This window comes from Ambystoma mexicanum, chromosome 5q, assembly GCF_040938575.1.
Source record: "Ambystoma mexicanum isolate Mex_15411 chromosome 5q, UKY_AmexF1_1, whole genome shotgun sequence".
In the NCBI taxonomy this organism is placed as follows: domain Eukaryota; kingdom Metazoa; phylum Chordata; class Amphibia; order Caudata; family Ambystomatidae; genus Ambystoma; species Ambystoma mexicanum.
The window spans coordinates 689,631,383-689,648,263 of NC_090933.1; the positions used below are offsets into that span (position 1 = coordinate 689,631,383).

General features: G+C 43.3%; 1 protein-coding gene across 5 annotated transcripts in view; it reads right to left on the reverse strand.

Annotated features, from left to right (window-relative positions):
* Positions 1-16,881, reverse strand: part of CPA6 (carboxypeptidase A6) — a 1,211,288-nt gene that overhangs the window by 23,990 nt on the left and 1,170,417 nt on the right. For all 5 annotated transcript variants that reach the window (XM_069621150.1, XM_069621152.1, XM_069621153.1 and 2 more), the window contains exons 9-10: positions 10,963-11,165; positions 1,576-1,660 (exon numbers count right to left, since the gene is read on the reverse strand). In XM_069621150.1, coding sequence (XP_069477251.1) covers positions 1,576-1,660; positions 10,963-11,165 — 288 coding nt within the window. The remainder of the gene's footprint in view (positions 1-1,575; positions 1,661-10,962; positions 11,166-16,881) is intronic.

The following is a 16,881-nucleotide window of genomic DNA, read 5'->3' on the forward strand; positions in this document are numbered from 1 at the left end:
GACATGATATGACAATCACAGTGGTCGATGTAAATGTGGCGATATGATTCTTTTAAACAGTGACAAGCAAGGTTGGTAAAAAAGAAAAACAGAAAACTATGCCACAGCAATCATACATATTGTTTCACCAGACCAGATGTTTCCGCAGTGAACCATGAAAAGAACGTAAGAACGAAATATATTTCGTTCTTATAAAGAGATTCTGAAAGTCAGAGTAAGAAAACTCTGTACAAACACATGATGTTAAAAAAGAGAGTGCTCTCTGAGTAAGCTATGACTGCACAACTTTAGACGACCTGGACGCCTTTGTCGGGTGCATGCATTGTTGATGTAATTTCTGGGCAAGGGGTAATGCATATGGGAAGATTCAGTCTTCTGGGAATTTTCTGTGCAGTAGTAAAATGTTGTATCCACTTCTGGGTTTAGAAGTGTGGGAGGCTAATACATTGACTCCATGACTTTGATTTTGATCAATCAAAGATGCATGTGTTGAACAGAGAATATGTTTTAAGGCACCATGTCGTTCTAGTTCAGCTGAAGTGGTCAATGAATTATTTCAAAAATAAAACATCCACAATTATAAAAGGGAGTTTTGTGGTCATTTATGCCATAGTTTGTGTTTAATCTATTTAATTTTTCTGGGCTCACGAGTCGTTAACAAAGCCCAGGCAGAGGCTTTGTTACATAGTACATTAACTATTGAGACGCATTTCTTTGGTAGGTGTTTGGGTGGGCAGATTAAAGGAATTATCGGTGACCTAATACAAAGAAGCTCCTATCTCTGTGGCCTAAATGCAGAGAAGCTGCCATTTCTGTATTAAATGTTTGTCTCTCCTACCAGGCAGAGTACTATGAACACAGATTGGACCAGGCTGCTGCATACGTTTACTATAATTACAATGATCTTCAATATAACAGATGTGAAGGCATGGATAATGCCAGAACTGCAGCACCAGAACAGCAAAGTAGCTGCCACCACCCAGAAAGTGGAGAACCACAGAGGTTTGTTTTCTGCTAATATTGAAGGAGAGCTATGTAGGTAATGAGTATCTTTAAACGCCAAGAATGAGAGGCTTCGACAGTGGAAAGGCGTGTGAACTGTACCCAGGACTTAAAGTCTGATTTTCTTTGCAACTGAAAGCCAGTGCAGGACAGTCCAGGAGGGGAAGAGGTCCTCTCTCTGCTCACCCCCTATTAGGAGCTGCTCATTTGGCACTTTCTTATCTTGCTCCCCATTTATCCGTGGAGGTCAATTCCCCATCCCATGTCAACTCTTTATTCCAGGGTTAAAATCAATTTGCATTGCTCCCTCCCAAAAAAGTTTATGCCTTACAGCAAGCCCATCAATCATCTTCATGAGAGGTTGTCTCTTAGTGCATCAAGCTATCCGGAGAGGCCTGAGAATATCTGCATAAAATGGAGGATTTGTGAGACGGGGCTGAAGAACATGGAACTGATTCTCACAGCTGTTCCGTATCCAGAGGGGATTTGAATTCGTTTCAATTATTAGAAGTTGGTTTATGTATAGGTAAAACACGGAAGCATTGCGATTTTGTTAATTTCAATAATACTCACATAAAGTACTAGATGCCGGCCCATACTTGTACCTCACACCATACGCTGAACGGAGAGCAACCACTGCATCATAAGCGGCAGACTCCTGCAGATGAAGAAATACATCCGATTAGAATTTCCTCCGAATTTCTAGCATTATACTAATCATAGCGCGATTCACGAGCTTCCGTACATCTGGGAGCTAAACTATGACCATTTCTGCAACCTCCCATCCAACCTCATTGCTGCCATAATTATAATCATGTGCTTGATGATGGCCTGCAACAAGCTACCAGACATAAGCTAAGGTACAACTTTTAAAACCTAAAATAATTAAAGAACAATAACTGGCTGCTAATGAGCTAATGAGTAAACAGTTAAGGACCCAGATCTTCGAAAGTATGATGCTTTTATGCATGTAAATTTCATGTGTAATTCACACTTACGACCAGTTGTATTTTAAAGGGTGAATCAAACATATTTTAAACCAATGTATGTGGACGATGCACATGTCACAGTTGACACACCTAAGTGTATGGTTTCACATACTTTATGGCCTCTCTTGGCCCTCTTCCTAATCCCACCTGCAAGGCTAAAAATCTCAGGGTCATCTTCGATTCCACTCTCTCCTTCTCTCCTCACATCTCTGACGTCTCTAAGAAGTCACACTACCAGTTGCACCTCATCAGAGATATTCTTCCTTTCCTCTCCTTCCCCCAGAAGCTCACCGTCTCCAGAGCCCTGGTTTTCCCTAGGCTGGACTATTGAAACAGCCTCTATCTTAATCTGCCTGCCTCTACTATCCCCCCTCTTCAACCTATCCAGAACAGGACTGCGAGACTTATTCTTGGCCTCAAGCCCAGGGATTGTATCTCTACAGGACTGAAATCCCTGCACTGGCTCCCATTGGCTGTGAGGATTAAGTTCAAAACCTTTTGCATTGTCCACAAGGCCTTCTGGGGCCTAGGGCTGCATTACCTTCAACTCTATCTTCCCAAATATCTTCCCTCTCGAGCTCTTCGCTCATCCGCCTCCAAATCCCTCAGGGTCAGTCGCTTCTCCAAGCAACGAGTTGGTGGTAGATCTCTCTTCAGCAGGCGCCTCCCTCTGGAACAGCCTCCCTGCCTTTCTGAAACTTGAGGAGAACCATCTCCGGTTCCGGAAGCACCTCAAAACCCTCCTCTTTGCCTCCGCTTTCTCTCCTTCTCTCCCCTGCGTAATTCCTGGCTGAAACTGCACTGCTTACCTGGCCACCCCTTTCTGATTTTGGGCCCAGGCCCTGCCAGCTGCACACCTGCACTGCCTCCCTGGCAACCCCATGGACTGTTTTCTGCATCCCTACAGACCCCCTACCAGCACTTATGTCTGCACTTACCCCGCTACCAGCTGACCATTCTATTATCTTATTTATTCAACTATCCTTGTACTGCACTTCCCCTCCTTCCCCGCACTTGCGCGATTTGAAAGACACCTGGCCTAGTAAGATCGTTGTCTGTCCTCCCTTGTTCCCCCTCCCTTGCCTCGTTGCACCTTGAAACACTTGTGTATAGGCGCGTTATAAATGCCATATCATATCATATCATTATGGCTTGCACCTGCTTCTCCAGCACTGTTTGTCCATATGGTTAGACAAGGTAAGTAATTCTGTACATTAGTCCTAATATACTTCCCTCCCCAACATTACAACATTATTCAAATAATATTTTCCTTTCCTATTTGAATTTGTGTTTTTTATAGCCGAAACCTAGCTCAGGAGCAATGGAGCGCTGTGCATTCCCTACTTTGAGAATCGGACAGTGGGATACATGCAAGTGTAAGTTAGATGTTAAAATATATGTAGATGATTAATTGCCAAATGTTTATGAATACCCAGGGCTTTAAGTGACCCGGGGCACAGCCCAGCCAGTATCCAAAATGGGTCCTGAGGTGGGGCTTTGCCGGGGCTCTTTTCTACCCCCTACTGAATGGGCTGGAAGGAGGGAGGGGTTATGCGCTGGCATCAATTGTGCTGCCGAACAGCGATCAACGCATCTTTGAGGCAAGTACCTGCCCTGCTGTTTCAGGACTGCTTGGACAATGCTCCTATTTCCATTTTTGTGTCCTGCACCAAGTGTCACATTTTCCTTGACACATGGTGCAGGAAACAAAAATGCAAACAGGAGCGAAAGTCCAAGCAGTCCTGAAACAGCACGGCGGGCACCTGCCTCAAAGAGTACTTGAGCGCTGAGCGTCATGGCAGCTTTTGTTTCCAGCCAAGAACTGATCGCCTATTTTAAATGCATTGCCAATCGCGAGGAGGGCCCTGTCTTCCTTAGCTTCATGTTTAAGGGTTCAAGCCCACACCAATTTGGTTCTTCATCTCATTATTACGCGCAATGGGCGAGACGGCTTTACTTGGATTGCCGCTATATACAAACTAAATTAGCTTTCCAATCACAATTAAAGGGTGCGAGTGACCTAATTGACAACTTTGAAAACCTATTCAGAGGACTTTCACCTACACCATCCCCAGTCTACCTTACCACTGAGTTTGTAGCATTTAATGAAGATAGCCTTGAGAACGACGATCAAGTCGAAACACGTGTCGGCTGATATTGAGCTTAGTTAAAAGACTTAGTGCTGACATAACTTGGACTATATTCTTACATGAATGCTTGTACTTTAGTTATATATATATATATATATATATATATATATATATATATGCATAATATCTACAGGACTAGCGCCGTGTAAATGTCATATCTGAACCAGTCTTTCTACATTTGTTAGGTGTCAGTGGGTACGCTTACTTCATGACTCTCACACCGCAGCTGAAGTCCATGATTAACATTTGAAGTGGGCACAAGAGCGATACCCAGACCTCATAACCTCCATCTTACCCAGTGTCTGGAAACACAAAGGGCACACAAAAGCCATCAGGAGCACTGGCTGTGAACAGCGGATCCAATGACTGAAGGCCTTAATCTCACTCTAAATGTAGCCAAGTAATCATAATAGATATGGCAGAGTGCCAACGCTTCTAAGCATTTAACTCTCCTTCTGTGAATACAACTCACCGCCCTTTATAACACGCCCAGCAATCACTGGGCCACGCCCCCTTGCCAGAACCCTGCTCGATTTTGCCACCCACTTAAAGCACAGTGAATACCCAGCAAAGTGCAACTCTTCTTGACACATACCCTCGACCATCTCTGACAGTTACTCTGGAAGACCCTTTTACGCACATGTAATGCTTGTTTAACTGTAGGGCAGCAAGGGCAATGACCCCAATGCAGTACCTGCGGTAGGATGATTATTATTATTATTATTAAAAAGTTCTTATGATGCGCAGCACGCCCATGGGCCTCAGTGCGCACAACTATTAAACAGACTTTACAGACATAATGCAATGAGGGGTTAACCAAGTTTAGAGTACATGAAATGCACCATGGGCTTTACCTAGTCTTTGGAGTTAGTTAAAAAGATTAGTCCTAATAGCCTTTTTGAAGCTGCAAAGACATGAGATATTTCTTAGATCAGGCGGAATAGAGTTCCACAGGCTAGGTGCGTAGGTATCGAAGAAGGTGCCACCAAGTCTTTACATTTATATCTGGGCAGAAGTAGCTTGCCCATTGGTAGAAAGGAGATGTGGAGTTGGGGGCCTTATGCAGCCGCTGCATCAGGTAAGCAGGTGCTTTGTGTGTAAGGCAGAGGATGTTATGTGAGATGCAGTGGTAGACAGGCAATCAGTGCAACCATCTCCTAGCCTTGGCAATATGATCTGTTCTAGCCAGTCCACACACCACTCTCACACCTCTATTTTGTGCAACCTGTAAAGTTTTTAGGTTGCCTTTGGAGGCGCCCATGAGAAGACTGTTACAGTAATCGATTCTGGTATTTATTAAAGCAGTAGTCAATGCTGTTACGTTCGTGACAGAGAGTATGGCTTAATTTAACTGATCAATTTTGTTGTATAGGCACATTGTGCTTTAGTTTGCATAACATGCTTTTTCATGTTAAGACCAGAGTCGAGGTAGAATCCGAGGGTCTTCACCCAGGGACTAACTTGAATGGTAGAGTCCACAATTTGGAATTGACTGTATGTGGCATCTAACTTTTGTATTCGTTGGATTGACCCTACAAGCATCAGTTCAGTCTTATTGTTATTAAGGGCCAATGAATTGATGGTCATCCATTACTAAATCAGATAATATATCTGGTTAATTTTAGCTGTGCCCATTTTGTAATCACCTGTTAGCTCAAAGACCACCTGGATGTCGTCAGCATAATTGGTATATTTAAGAGCAACGGCATCCAGGAGGTCAAAGAGCGGATGAGTGTATAAATTGAACAGGTTGGGAGAAAAGCAGGCACCCTGGGGGAATCCACAGGACAACAATTCTGGAGGATCTTGGAAACCACCAGTGGGCACTCTGGCCGTACGTGGACCTAAGAAGGAGGCCATCCAGGATTTGGCGGGTTCGGAGCAATTCAAATTTTCTCCGAACCTCTCGAGCAGCAAGGCATGATCAACAAAGTCAAATGCCGCCGAGAATTCAAGGAACATAAGTAAAGCAACCTGACCATGGTCCACAATGTTTGCGAGATTAGCCCGAAGGTCAAGCATAGCAGTTTCAGTACGGTTGAGCACTCAGAAGACCATATTTTTGTATGTGTTCCTGAAGCTGTAAGTAAGCCACCGTGTCCAATATTTTTAGTAAGTAAGGGACGTTAGTAATGGAGCGGTAATTACCTGCAACCTCAGGAACCCGATTCTTCTTTTTCAGTTTCAGGGTGATTCAGACATCCTCGAGGCAAGGGGGCACCACCGACGTGTGAAATGACGACTTTACGCTCTTGGTGATATAAGGCGCCAGACAGCCAACTGCATCTTTAATTTTGCTGGCTGGACACGTGTCTCTGGTGCAGATGGAGGGTTTCAACCTCTTCACAATGTTTGTCAGATTGTCCTCAGAAATTTGATTGAAACGAAATGAATGAGGTATATCACGACACTCGGTCACGCCATTCTTATTATCCAGCACATGATTACCCAGGCGATGTGAGTTCATGCAGTGAGCTTCAATAGTGGCCAGATGACACTTTATTTTCATTGAGAACCCATGTTGGATCTCAGCGCACCATGTGTCACTTTTGTATCCAACGAGACCTGTGCTCTTCTTTACCTCTAACTCCCTAAGAATAGAGAACAGTTCTCTTTGTTTTGATTTGACCTTGGATATCCTACTTTCGAGGTTTTCTCTATTGGCTGTAGGAATAGCATTTTCATATTTAGTCGCAGCAATGCAATGAGTGGCAAGAGTCTCCTGGCAGGGTTGTTCCCTCCATAGTCTTTCACAATGCCTCTTAATTCTCCTGTACTGTGTTATGCCCTCGGAAAACTAGGTTTTTCCCAAGGTTTCAGTTTTAACTTTTTTGATGGAAACAGGGGCCAATGCGTCAATTACTGAGGTGGTGATGCCCCAGTCGCTATCTTGTGTCCTCAAGGCTCATGGTCAAAGACCACAGCAATGCAATTGGAATAAGCCATGTGAATTAACATTGGAAAATGCAGTATTCTATGTGGTTCATGAAAAATACTTTCACTAAAAATGTCACTATAAAATTAAAAACATAACATTTTCATGAAAAGAACATACTGGAGACCCGACGATTAGGATGCTATCTGTAAATTTGAGACTATTCTAGATTTTATCTGTGGCTTAGCTCTACACATTATTTAATGTACAAGAGGGATATGCAATAGGTTGAACAGATCGCTCCATTTGCTTCACCAACAGTAATGAAAAGTGGTCCCAAATCCCCTGAAATATTATCCTTGCCCATGATGGAAGGAGTGGACATTAAATGGCTTCCTTTTGCAATTGCCACCGGATTGGGGTGTGCAAATATCCACATTAACTAGTCAGGTCCAACTGAAAATGTTCCTTTTTTATGCATACATGTGTGTTATCTATGCAAACGTATGCAGAATTCAACGAAACAGGTAGGTTGTACATTCTATAGCATAGGTTTCACACAGTCACTTAAACTACCTGTTCCAATTAGGAGTGCCAGATTTCATTCCATTTTTTTTACCAGACGTTTGGCTGTAGATGTCGAACCTTATTTGAAATTTTATTTCTCTCCTGTTAAAATGTGAATTTGGCAAACATATATCCTCTCTACTCTTGGGATTATTTTCAAGGATCTTTACCCAAAAGCATTTCGTCCGTGGGCCGAGTTCGGAGAGAGGTATCTGAAAGTCTTGCTGCGGTCACATATAAAAGGCTGAACTGGGATGTCTTTAAAACAGCTTGTCAGGCGCACAAGGTGGTTGGAATAGAGTGATGTACTGGAGTTTTGGTAACTTTCAGACGACAATTTCGGGAGCGGGCATTCCTGATTCTTCCCCACACTGTTACTTCAACTCTTCTAATGTATATCCATTTCCCATCCTTTTCTCAAACATGCTTGTTAATCTGCCCAGGCATCTTCTGCCACTGCTCCCCATCAAGGAAAGCTCTGCTACCCTTATCTGTTCACTTCCCACATTGCTGGCTTTTCGGAAAAACCCTAAACACTCACCTGTTCTACCTTACCTATCGTAAAGTTCCCCAAATCACTGCTGCAGTGTTTGGCTTTGCAGCACAGCAAAGAACAGGCATGGGAGGGACACAGAAAATGGTATCAAGTGCTGCAAGAGACCTGTGGGCTATGTAATGAGAAACTATTGCCTAGAGTGACTGCTAGGAAGGTATTCGGTGGTGCTAAAATTGTAGGTATAGTGGACAGAGAAGGGGAAGAGAGTGAGGTGCTATCCAGTGGGACATGCCGGGCTATGTAACTGTTGTGGTGATGGGATGGAGAGAGATTTGAAGTAAACAACACACCCATTCTACTTCTTCTGATATTGATAATTTGCGAGAGCAAATAAGGTAACCACCACTGCCGATTATTTCAAATACTACGCCACTTTTGGCAAAGCCACAGATTCCATTACTGAGGCTGCACGAGAGTCAAGTGTGTGATTTACAAAACTTTCTTTAATAGCAGGGTAGACATCCACCAGAGAAAGATCGAGACAGTTGAAATTCTAACATAGTTTGCCGATGTTTTGTTACAAGTGGCATTTTACAATTTACGTAACTTTCTAAAATGGCTGACTTCAATGAAGTCAGATTTCTCTTCAGCCACCTAACAATTGTCCCAGACTCCATGGAGAGTTGATGGTGGTAACGCGACTGAATAAAAGATGAATATGCCTCCTGTCAACAATCTACACGACCTGTGCCTCTCCAGTTTCCAGCAGCTCTGAATTATTTAATAGTCTAATTGGAACCATTACTGGAAGCACAATTGTAGCATGAATTGAATTGCACCGCAGATCAGCACGTGCTAGGGATTTATGGCGCGCTTTGCTTGCCAGGACTAGATTTAGAGGCATGGCGAAATACTACGCTCATTTCAAAAGCATGTGGCAGGGTTTCAAGTTCTGCTCAGGACGCTGCTCCTCCGCACAGCGTCCTACTGTGCCAGCAGTTCTTGCCTGTAAACAGACTCAGAAAACCTCATTGTCACAAACATTGTGAGGTTTTGTTGTATGTAACTCCGACCCTTCTCCTTCAGCAGCGGACATTAGAGCTACAGAACGTTTACATTTAAGCTCCCCTCCATTTTGAGACTTTATAAAATCATTCAGTGCACGGGAACTGGTGTCATGTCTCAATGTTTTACTACACGCTCGACAGACCCAGGCACTGACCAATGAGAAGGCAGCCTTGATCAGCAATATAGGTCGACGTCACACTGCGTATTTGAAATCAGAAATTACACCTGAAAATGTGCATTGAAAATAGACTTTACAAAGCACAGTGGAAGCTGGTCAATTTTCTAATTGGTGGGTCGTAAATATTTGCCACAAATATGTATGAAACAGGCCTGGTCCGTTTTATCCCATTTAAGTTCTTGAGGTTATGCATTTCTGAATTTGTTGGAAAGACAGGTGGTTATGGAAGTGTAGTTCAGTATGAACCATCTATAATACCCCTTCAACCCGAGAAAGGCTCTTAGGTCTTGCTTAGCTTTTACTAATGGTGTCTCCTTTACTGCTCCAATATTCTCGGTTTGGGGCTGCAAAACCAGTCCATTGTCAACAAAAAAACAAATACTTAGCAGCGGATTGGGCCAGATGGCATTTTTTTGGGTTGACAGTAAAACCAGCTTTCCTCAGAACTTTGGGGCGTTGGGGTCTTCTTTGGCATTGATTTAAGACTCCAACAGTTATCATAGCAACTGCCACTGTGGCCAGGATTAACACCCTCAATGTAATAAAATACACCACACGTCACTTTTCACTCCACAAAAGCATTCCACTCAACCCTTTTCCGCAGTAAACATGACTACTATTTAAAACTCCTACTTGGTTCTCTTCTCTTCTCTTCTCTTCTCTTCTCTTCTCTTCTCTTCTCTTCTCTTCTCTTCTCTTCTCTTCTCTTCTCTTCCCTTCTTTCCTATCCTTTCGGTTCTCTCCTCTAGACAAGGTTCTCAACTGTACTAGACACGTTGTGTACAACCTACCGAGCCTGCTACACCTTTGCACACCAACACCACGGTGGAGAGTTCTTCTTGCTCAAATGCTCCCTCTTTAAATTCGTACTTCTCATATACAAATCTATTTATGGCCTTGCTCCCCTTATCTAGATGAGTGCATTTCTCTCTACTCAACTTCTCTGTACCCTGCGCATCTGTGTCTTTTCCTGCTTCTGCTCCCTTTACCTACTTGCACCCCTAGACTGGAATGCCCCACCCCTACATCAGCCCACCACTAGTACTGTTTAGGTAAAGACTTAAACCCAATGTATTGACCTTGGAAAGGCACCTCTCATTATTGCACTAGCCCTGTCTTACTGAATCTAGCCTACTCCTCCTAAGAACATGGCACATGCATGCACGGAATGTAAATATGCACATGGATAACTTGTTATGGGGCTAGGCCAACTTTGTTTATTCTATTTAGGGCTCTCCCTAGTCTATATCCCAGGTCTTTTAAGCTCCATGCTAGCATGTTATACACTGGTTCCCTGACTTTCAGACACCCACCCCCTGTTGATCCAGGGAGTACCTATCTGTTATCTGCGTTCTTTCTGATTTATGCAAGTGAGCTGTACCTTGCTATGGGCTACTGTGGCAGAGGTGAACAGCCACCCTCTAATCTTCCACTCCAAGAGGCATCAGAGCACCCAGGGAAGACTGGCTATGGACAGGTACAACCTTTATGATAACACCGCCTTCCTTAACTCCTTCGCTACATCACTTCTACTCCCAGGAGGTAGGTGCCAGAGAGAGGGTCTTGTTGTGGCAAAGAGCACTACATTTCTGATCTCGAAAACAAAGCAACACGTGAAGGACATTTTCTGGACTTACCACACAGTCGAAGTTTGGGATTGTTGCATATTTGTAGGAGTAGGGATACAGCAGCATCTGGGCATACGCGTGAAAGGACAAATATGCCTTGATTTGCTTTCGGTGCTGGCGCAGGAAGAACGCCACCGCTTTTACTTCTGGTTCGGACTCTGGGTTTGGCCCACAGTAGGTGTCATCACAAGGGTGCAAAGAGGCGCCTTCCTCTTCAGAATGAAAACATAACATTTACAGATTAGCTCTTGGGAGAAGCCACGTCAGGAGACTTTTAGTATAACTCACATGGGACAGTTTCACAAAGCAGGCAACGTGACAACAAGCCCTATTCAATAGCTTGTGGAATGATATAGGACGTTTGGAACTGCCCTAGCTTAGGTACACTCCTTTCTCAAAAACTGCACTTAAACTAGAATAAGCATATTCCATTCCACTAAAATAATAGCAATCCGTAGGGTACATCAGGTATCTTCTCAGTCTCCCCTATTGTTCAACATGAATTCCCTAGCCCAGGTGATTGCACACGACCATCTGCTACCATAAATGTATGCAGGCTATATTCTTATCCAGCTCTGATTAAATAGCAGGTCCGGATGCCAGGCCAACAATGACCTGCTTTGACAAGGTTTACCACTGGATGAAGGAATGGTACTTAAGCCTATATGCACAAAATGAGATGTACTGGTAAACTTTGGTGCAACTAGGAACAGTGTACTGTACTCTTGTCCACATACCTAAAACAGACCCGCTAAAAACGACTACAAAATCACAGCATCCTGCTCAACCTAAAGATTTCTTTTGTACAACCTACCAAGTACATCTTGTGATCAACGGTACAACCTCCAATTGAATATGCCTATGAAGGTACTCTTGCTCCTTCAAGCCAGCCATCATTTGTTATGGCCTGCTTGTACTCTGGTAGTATCTGACATGCAGGCATAGCAAAATGTCAATTTGTAGTTCTTTGCGTTAACATGAAAAGAACTGAGAACACTTATAACCCACCTTCTAATCTATACACAAGCTCACAGTAAAAAACAGTGACACATTCAATACCCATGAACAAAGACTTTTGGGCCGAAGGTGCAGAATGTTCCCCCTTCCTCTCTGCAAGATGAACATAATTCTCAGGTCTAACAGTCGCATCCTTACACTCTGTCAGTCTGAATAAACACTGAGTCAGACCCCATGTAGTTCAAAGAAAAACACAGGTTTGGCAGAAAAAGTCACAAAACCACAACGCTTGTATGAATAAATATTAAGAGTGCACATAGGCTGCAGGTGCCTGAGATGTGTGGGAGTACTGCCACTGTTGTGGAAACAATTAGAGCACGGGCAATTCTCAGTCGCACTGTGCCCAAGATTGCAATATAGGCATGTGTTTCAAGTAATTGAAGAGAGATGTGCTTATAAGTCCGATGGATTTATTTGCAAAGTAGCCTGACAGGTGTTTCGAGTCTAAACCGACTCTTCATCCGAGGCTGCTTCCTTTCACATCACTTTGGCTTTTCCTGCTGTGCTGAAATTACCGCAATTGCGAAGCCGTGAGAGAGTTTTCTGGCACTGTCCTTCATTCAATTTATCTTAGGTCCCATCTCCCATTTACAGCCTAGGATGAAGAGTCGGTTTAGGCTGGAAACACGTGTCAGGCTACTTTGCAAATAAATCCATCGGACTTATAACCACATCTCTCTTCAATTACTTGCAACACATGCCTATATTGCACTCTTGGGCGCAGTGTGACTGAGAATTGTCCGTGCTGTAATTGTTCCCACGTAGTTCAAGGCCCCCAACACCAGAGGTGGACTGGCCAATAGGGAACTCTGGAGATTTCCCGGCAGGCCTCTGTATCTTGGGCCTCTTTTGTGTGGTAACCTATTTTATTTCCACATTTTCTCATAGGAAAAGGGTTGGGCTTGCTGAAAATGTGTAATATGTGGGGCACTTTGAACATTATTTCCAGGGCCTCTTTTGGTTCCACCCCTGCCCAACACTGCCTTCTCGTCAGTAAACAATCCTGTGGTAGCAATTGAGGAATGCAAGGAAGTGTGCATTGCAGTGATGTCTGGAAGGAATAGGTCCGGGGAGTGTGGGTGGAACTTGGAATCTAGTAGGCTAGGGGAGAGTTATGCCAATTGGAGAGAACCAGAAGCAGTGAAAGGTTTGACTGGATCTGTGGGGCACTGTTTACTGTAACAAGGTTTTAAGATATGGTTTACTCCAAGAACAACCCCGCTCTTCTTGAGAATCTGGCACCCCACAGCCATCCATTATTCCACATGGCTGGGCCTGCACCTTGCTTTCTTCCAGTGACGTTCACCTCTCAATCACGTGTTAAGATCCCACTGGTGATGTTGAGCAAATCCTAGCCCCCTCGATCCACTTTAAACATGTTGGGAATTCGCATCTAACAAAACATTCCCTCTAGAAACACAAGCAGAATTAGGGCTGCTTTTGCCATTCCGATTGTCACAAATGATGCACCAAATGAATGAATTGAATTGAATGACATAATGTGTAAGGCTAATATGATGCTAGTTTCTAGGTGCTGGACAACAAAGGAAACAAAGGAAAACATATTACAGAATGATAGTTGTGTAGAAAACATGAGAAGATACAGGATAAGGGGGACACGTTTGTTTAGGGCTTTTCAGAAAACACCACATTTTGCTATCTGCCAAATATCCAGTGGTGGGCTGTTCACAATTGCAGGGCCTTGGGCTCTAGATCCTCTCCTCCTATTTTGGATATTTTAATGAGTAGACGTCAGAGGGGTTCTAGTCTGGCCACTCAAATGGGGCGGCTAATGGAGTATGGCTATTACAGTTTAAGCACCTGTAAGACAGCCCATCTTGAGCTTGATCCTCTTCCCAATTGGGAGTCAGTGAAGGGATCTTCGGAGTTTTGAGGTGTGGTCCTGCTTACAAGCCACAACTATTATCCTGACTGTGGAATTCTCAGCTGCTTAAGTCTGTGGGCAATATAAACTCTCAGGGCTGCAAGAGCCTATGAAAATAACTGAGAGGTGAGTTGGTTTATGCTCCCACAATCACAGAACTGCCACTCTTAGGAATGCGGTGGAGCACGTGTTTTAATCTGAGGAGCTAGTAAATTACAGCTCTCCCATTGGAAGACACTGACTATTAGTGTCCCACTGGTCCTCTATGTTTTTTTTACCCTTTTCTTGGAAACCATAGAAGAAGAATAGAAGCATGGAAGAGACAATCTCCAGGGTGTACAGCAAAGGGCCTCTTGCCCACAAAATGATATAATCTTAGTGTTCCCTTTACAAAGGCAGAACCAAGTTATCCTCATCCATCCTCTCACTGCAGCCAAGCTGTGATTCAAAATCTCATATTCGTCTCAATACCCATCCACGCTTTGAATAATATGGTTGTCGTCAGTGTGAGAGCGGCACACAAGACCAAAAGAAAGAAGATGGTGAAGATGGAAGAATGAAATATTAAAAAGGATGGGGTATACGCCGAGTCCTGCATGACTCCACTATCATTGTCCTCCCAGGTTACATTTGTTGAGCAGGAGAAAAGAAGGAAAGACGTTTGGAATGTATTTGGAAGGAGCAGTATTCTATAACAGCTTAGAAAACTAAACATGTTCCAATTCTCATAAACAGAGGCTACTTCAGACTAAAAAAAGCGAGACCCACAAAATCATCGTTCGAATGCTACAATCCCACAAAGGGAGTTGCTCTGTCTTATCAATTAATTACGTAGGCAGACACCATCTGAGTGTTTGTACGACAGAATACATTTTTTACAGATAAAACACAAAAACGTCAAGAAGAGATCACCTAACACTTCCTAATGTTAATACCGCACCTGCAATTTTGAATGGAGAAGACACAGGAAGGGGTGTTATCCTTAATATCTTAAGGTCTCTCAGAAGAGCATTAAACAGGCCTAGTCTCATCTAGTAAACTTCCAGGATCACCGGCTGAGGTGTGTCCTCCGAAGATTGTCAGGTTCCTGCTTCGTTTTCCTTTACCAACCTTGTCTGTAAGGAAGATCTTAAATTGGTCACTGTCTCTGGAGACATCCCTAAAGTGTTTAAGGTTGCCTATTTAACACTCAGGTTCATCACACAGACCTGTCAAACTTTAGGCCAATTTCTAACCTGCCCTTTTATTGGAGAGGGTCATCACTTAACACTGCAGGGATTCATTGAATACAACAAACACTTGGACCCAACTCAAGCAAAGGTTCTACATGGCATGGAATCTATAGTGCCATCTCCATAAGAAGATGTAAATGTTGATATGGATGATGGCAATGTTAGAAGCTTTGGCCCTTTTAAACCACTCAGCGGCTTTCAACACTGTTTGCCATACAATCTAAAATACTCGACTGCCTGAAATTGGTGTTAGACACCTTGCCCTTAACTGGATCATATGTATCCTTAGACCTCTTCCTCTTGACTTGATTATATCCCCCTTCACAGTTGGGCAGCACATAGTCTATCTTCAACCTTTCGTGTCTGAATCACTCCCCATTTCCACAGGGGCCCTACAGGGTTCGTTATTGAATGTGCTCCTATGTAATAGTACAATACCACCCTCATCAAATTGATCAAAATGGTTGGGGTAAAGGTATGGAACTATAACAAATGGCAACCTACAATACCCGTATAAAAGCTAGCAAATTATGTTCTTATTACATGCTGGTTGTGACATCACTACCGACCTGTAATAACACCATGTTGTCATTACTGCTCTGTAATCAGTTATTGCAGTTGGTTGTGATGTCATAATATCTGCTACTTGGGAGAGCACAAAGCAGAGTTGCTGGAGTCACTGCAGCGATTCATTAAAGCCATGACAAGCGTTTCAGATTCCTTTCTTGTAAAATAGCTTTCAGTGAGACTTTGCAGCCATTCATTGACCCTTTTTATGGTAGAAATCCTTTTGTGCAATGCTGGAGTTAATCACACGAGAGCAAGAATCTATATGCACGTTATTGCTTATTTTAAAGCACAAACCATTTTGGTCGCATTTTATTAAACTGCTTAAACTATTTTTCTGCAGAACATTAGAAGCTGCATATTAGTTTTTTTGTTTATCCTAACAGATTGTGCATGGTTATATGCAGCATCAATGGGAAGATTCCTTATCTTAGATTAAGCAAGAGTCCAGATATTAAATGGGATGTCATTCTGTGGTCATGTATTATATAAGAATAAAATACCCCCTACGTGCCTAAAAAGATATTTCAAGTCACCTCAGAGTTTCCTGGTCTATTTGGTCACATAAATCCTCAGTGACTTGCAATATAAATACAGGGTATGTAGGGGATAGTGGTAGGGGATAGTGTATCCCATATGTGCAGATGACAAGCAGATGACCTTCAAACGGAGACCTGATAACCCCAGATGCAATAACAATACTGGGTGGGAACAGTTTAAAAATGGACACACAAAAACGGATCTTCTGCTGGTAGGGACTCTCTCCACTCTTGGCCTGATGACATTTGACCACAAACAGCTGGGGGGGGGGTGGTTAAACCTAGTTCAGTGAGGGTTGTAAAAAGCCCAGGTGTATTAGTTATTAATACCCTTTTTATGGCCGCACATTTAGCACTAGTAGTAAATAAAAGAATTCTTCAATCACAGACTACCCAGGAGAAGCTTGCCATATATTTCTTTGTCGGGGAAAGTCCAGGGGGTGACGGCACGTTTGTGCTAGTTCTAGACTGCAGATATGTTCTGGAACTCTGCTGTCACCGGTTCAACAGATGAAAAGGGTCCAGATTGCAGCATCTTCCACCTTTAACTGCTTCTTTAAATACATTGGGCCTCATTACAACCTTTTCTGGTCTGGAAACAATGGTGCCGGTAAGCTTACCGGCACTGTAGTTTTCCGACCGGCAAAGTACAACTCTCCCCGGGGGTGCCTTCTCACCCGGCAGGACC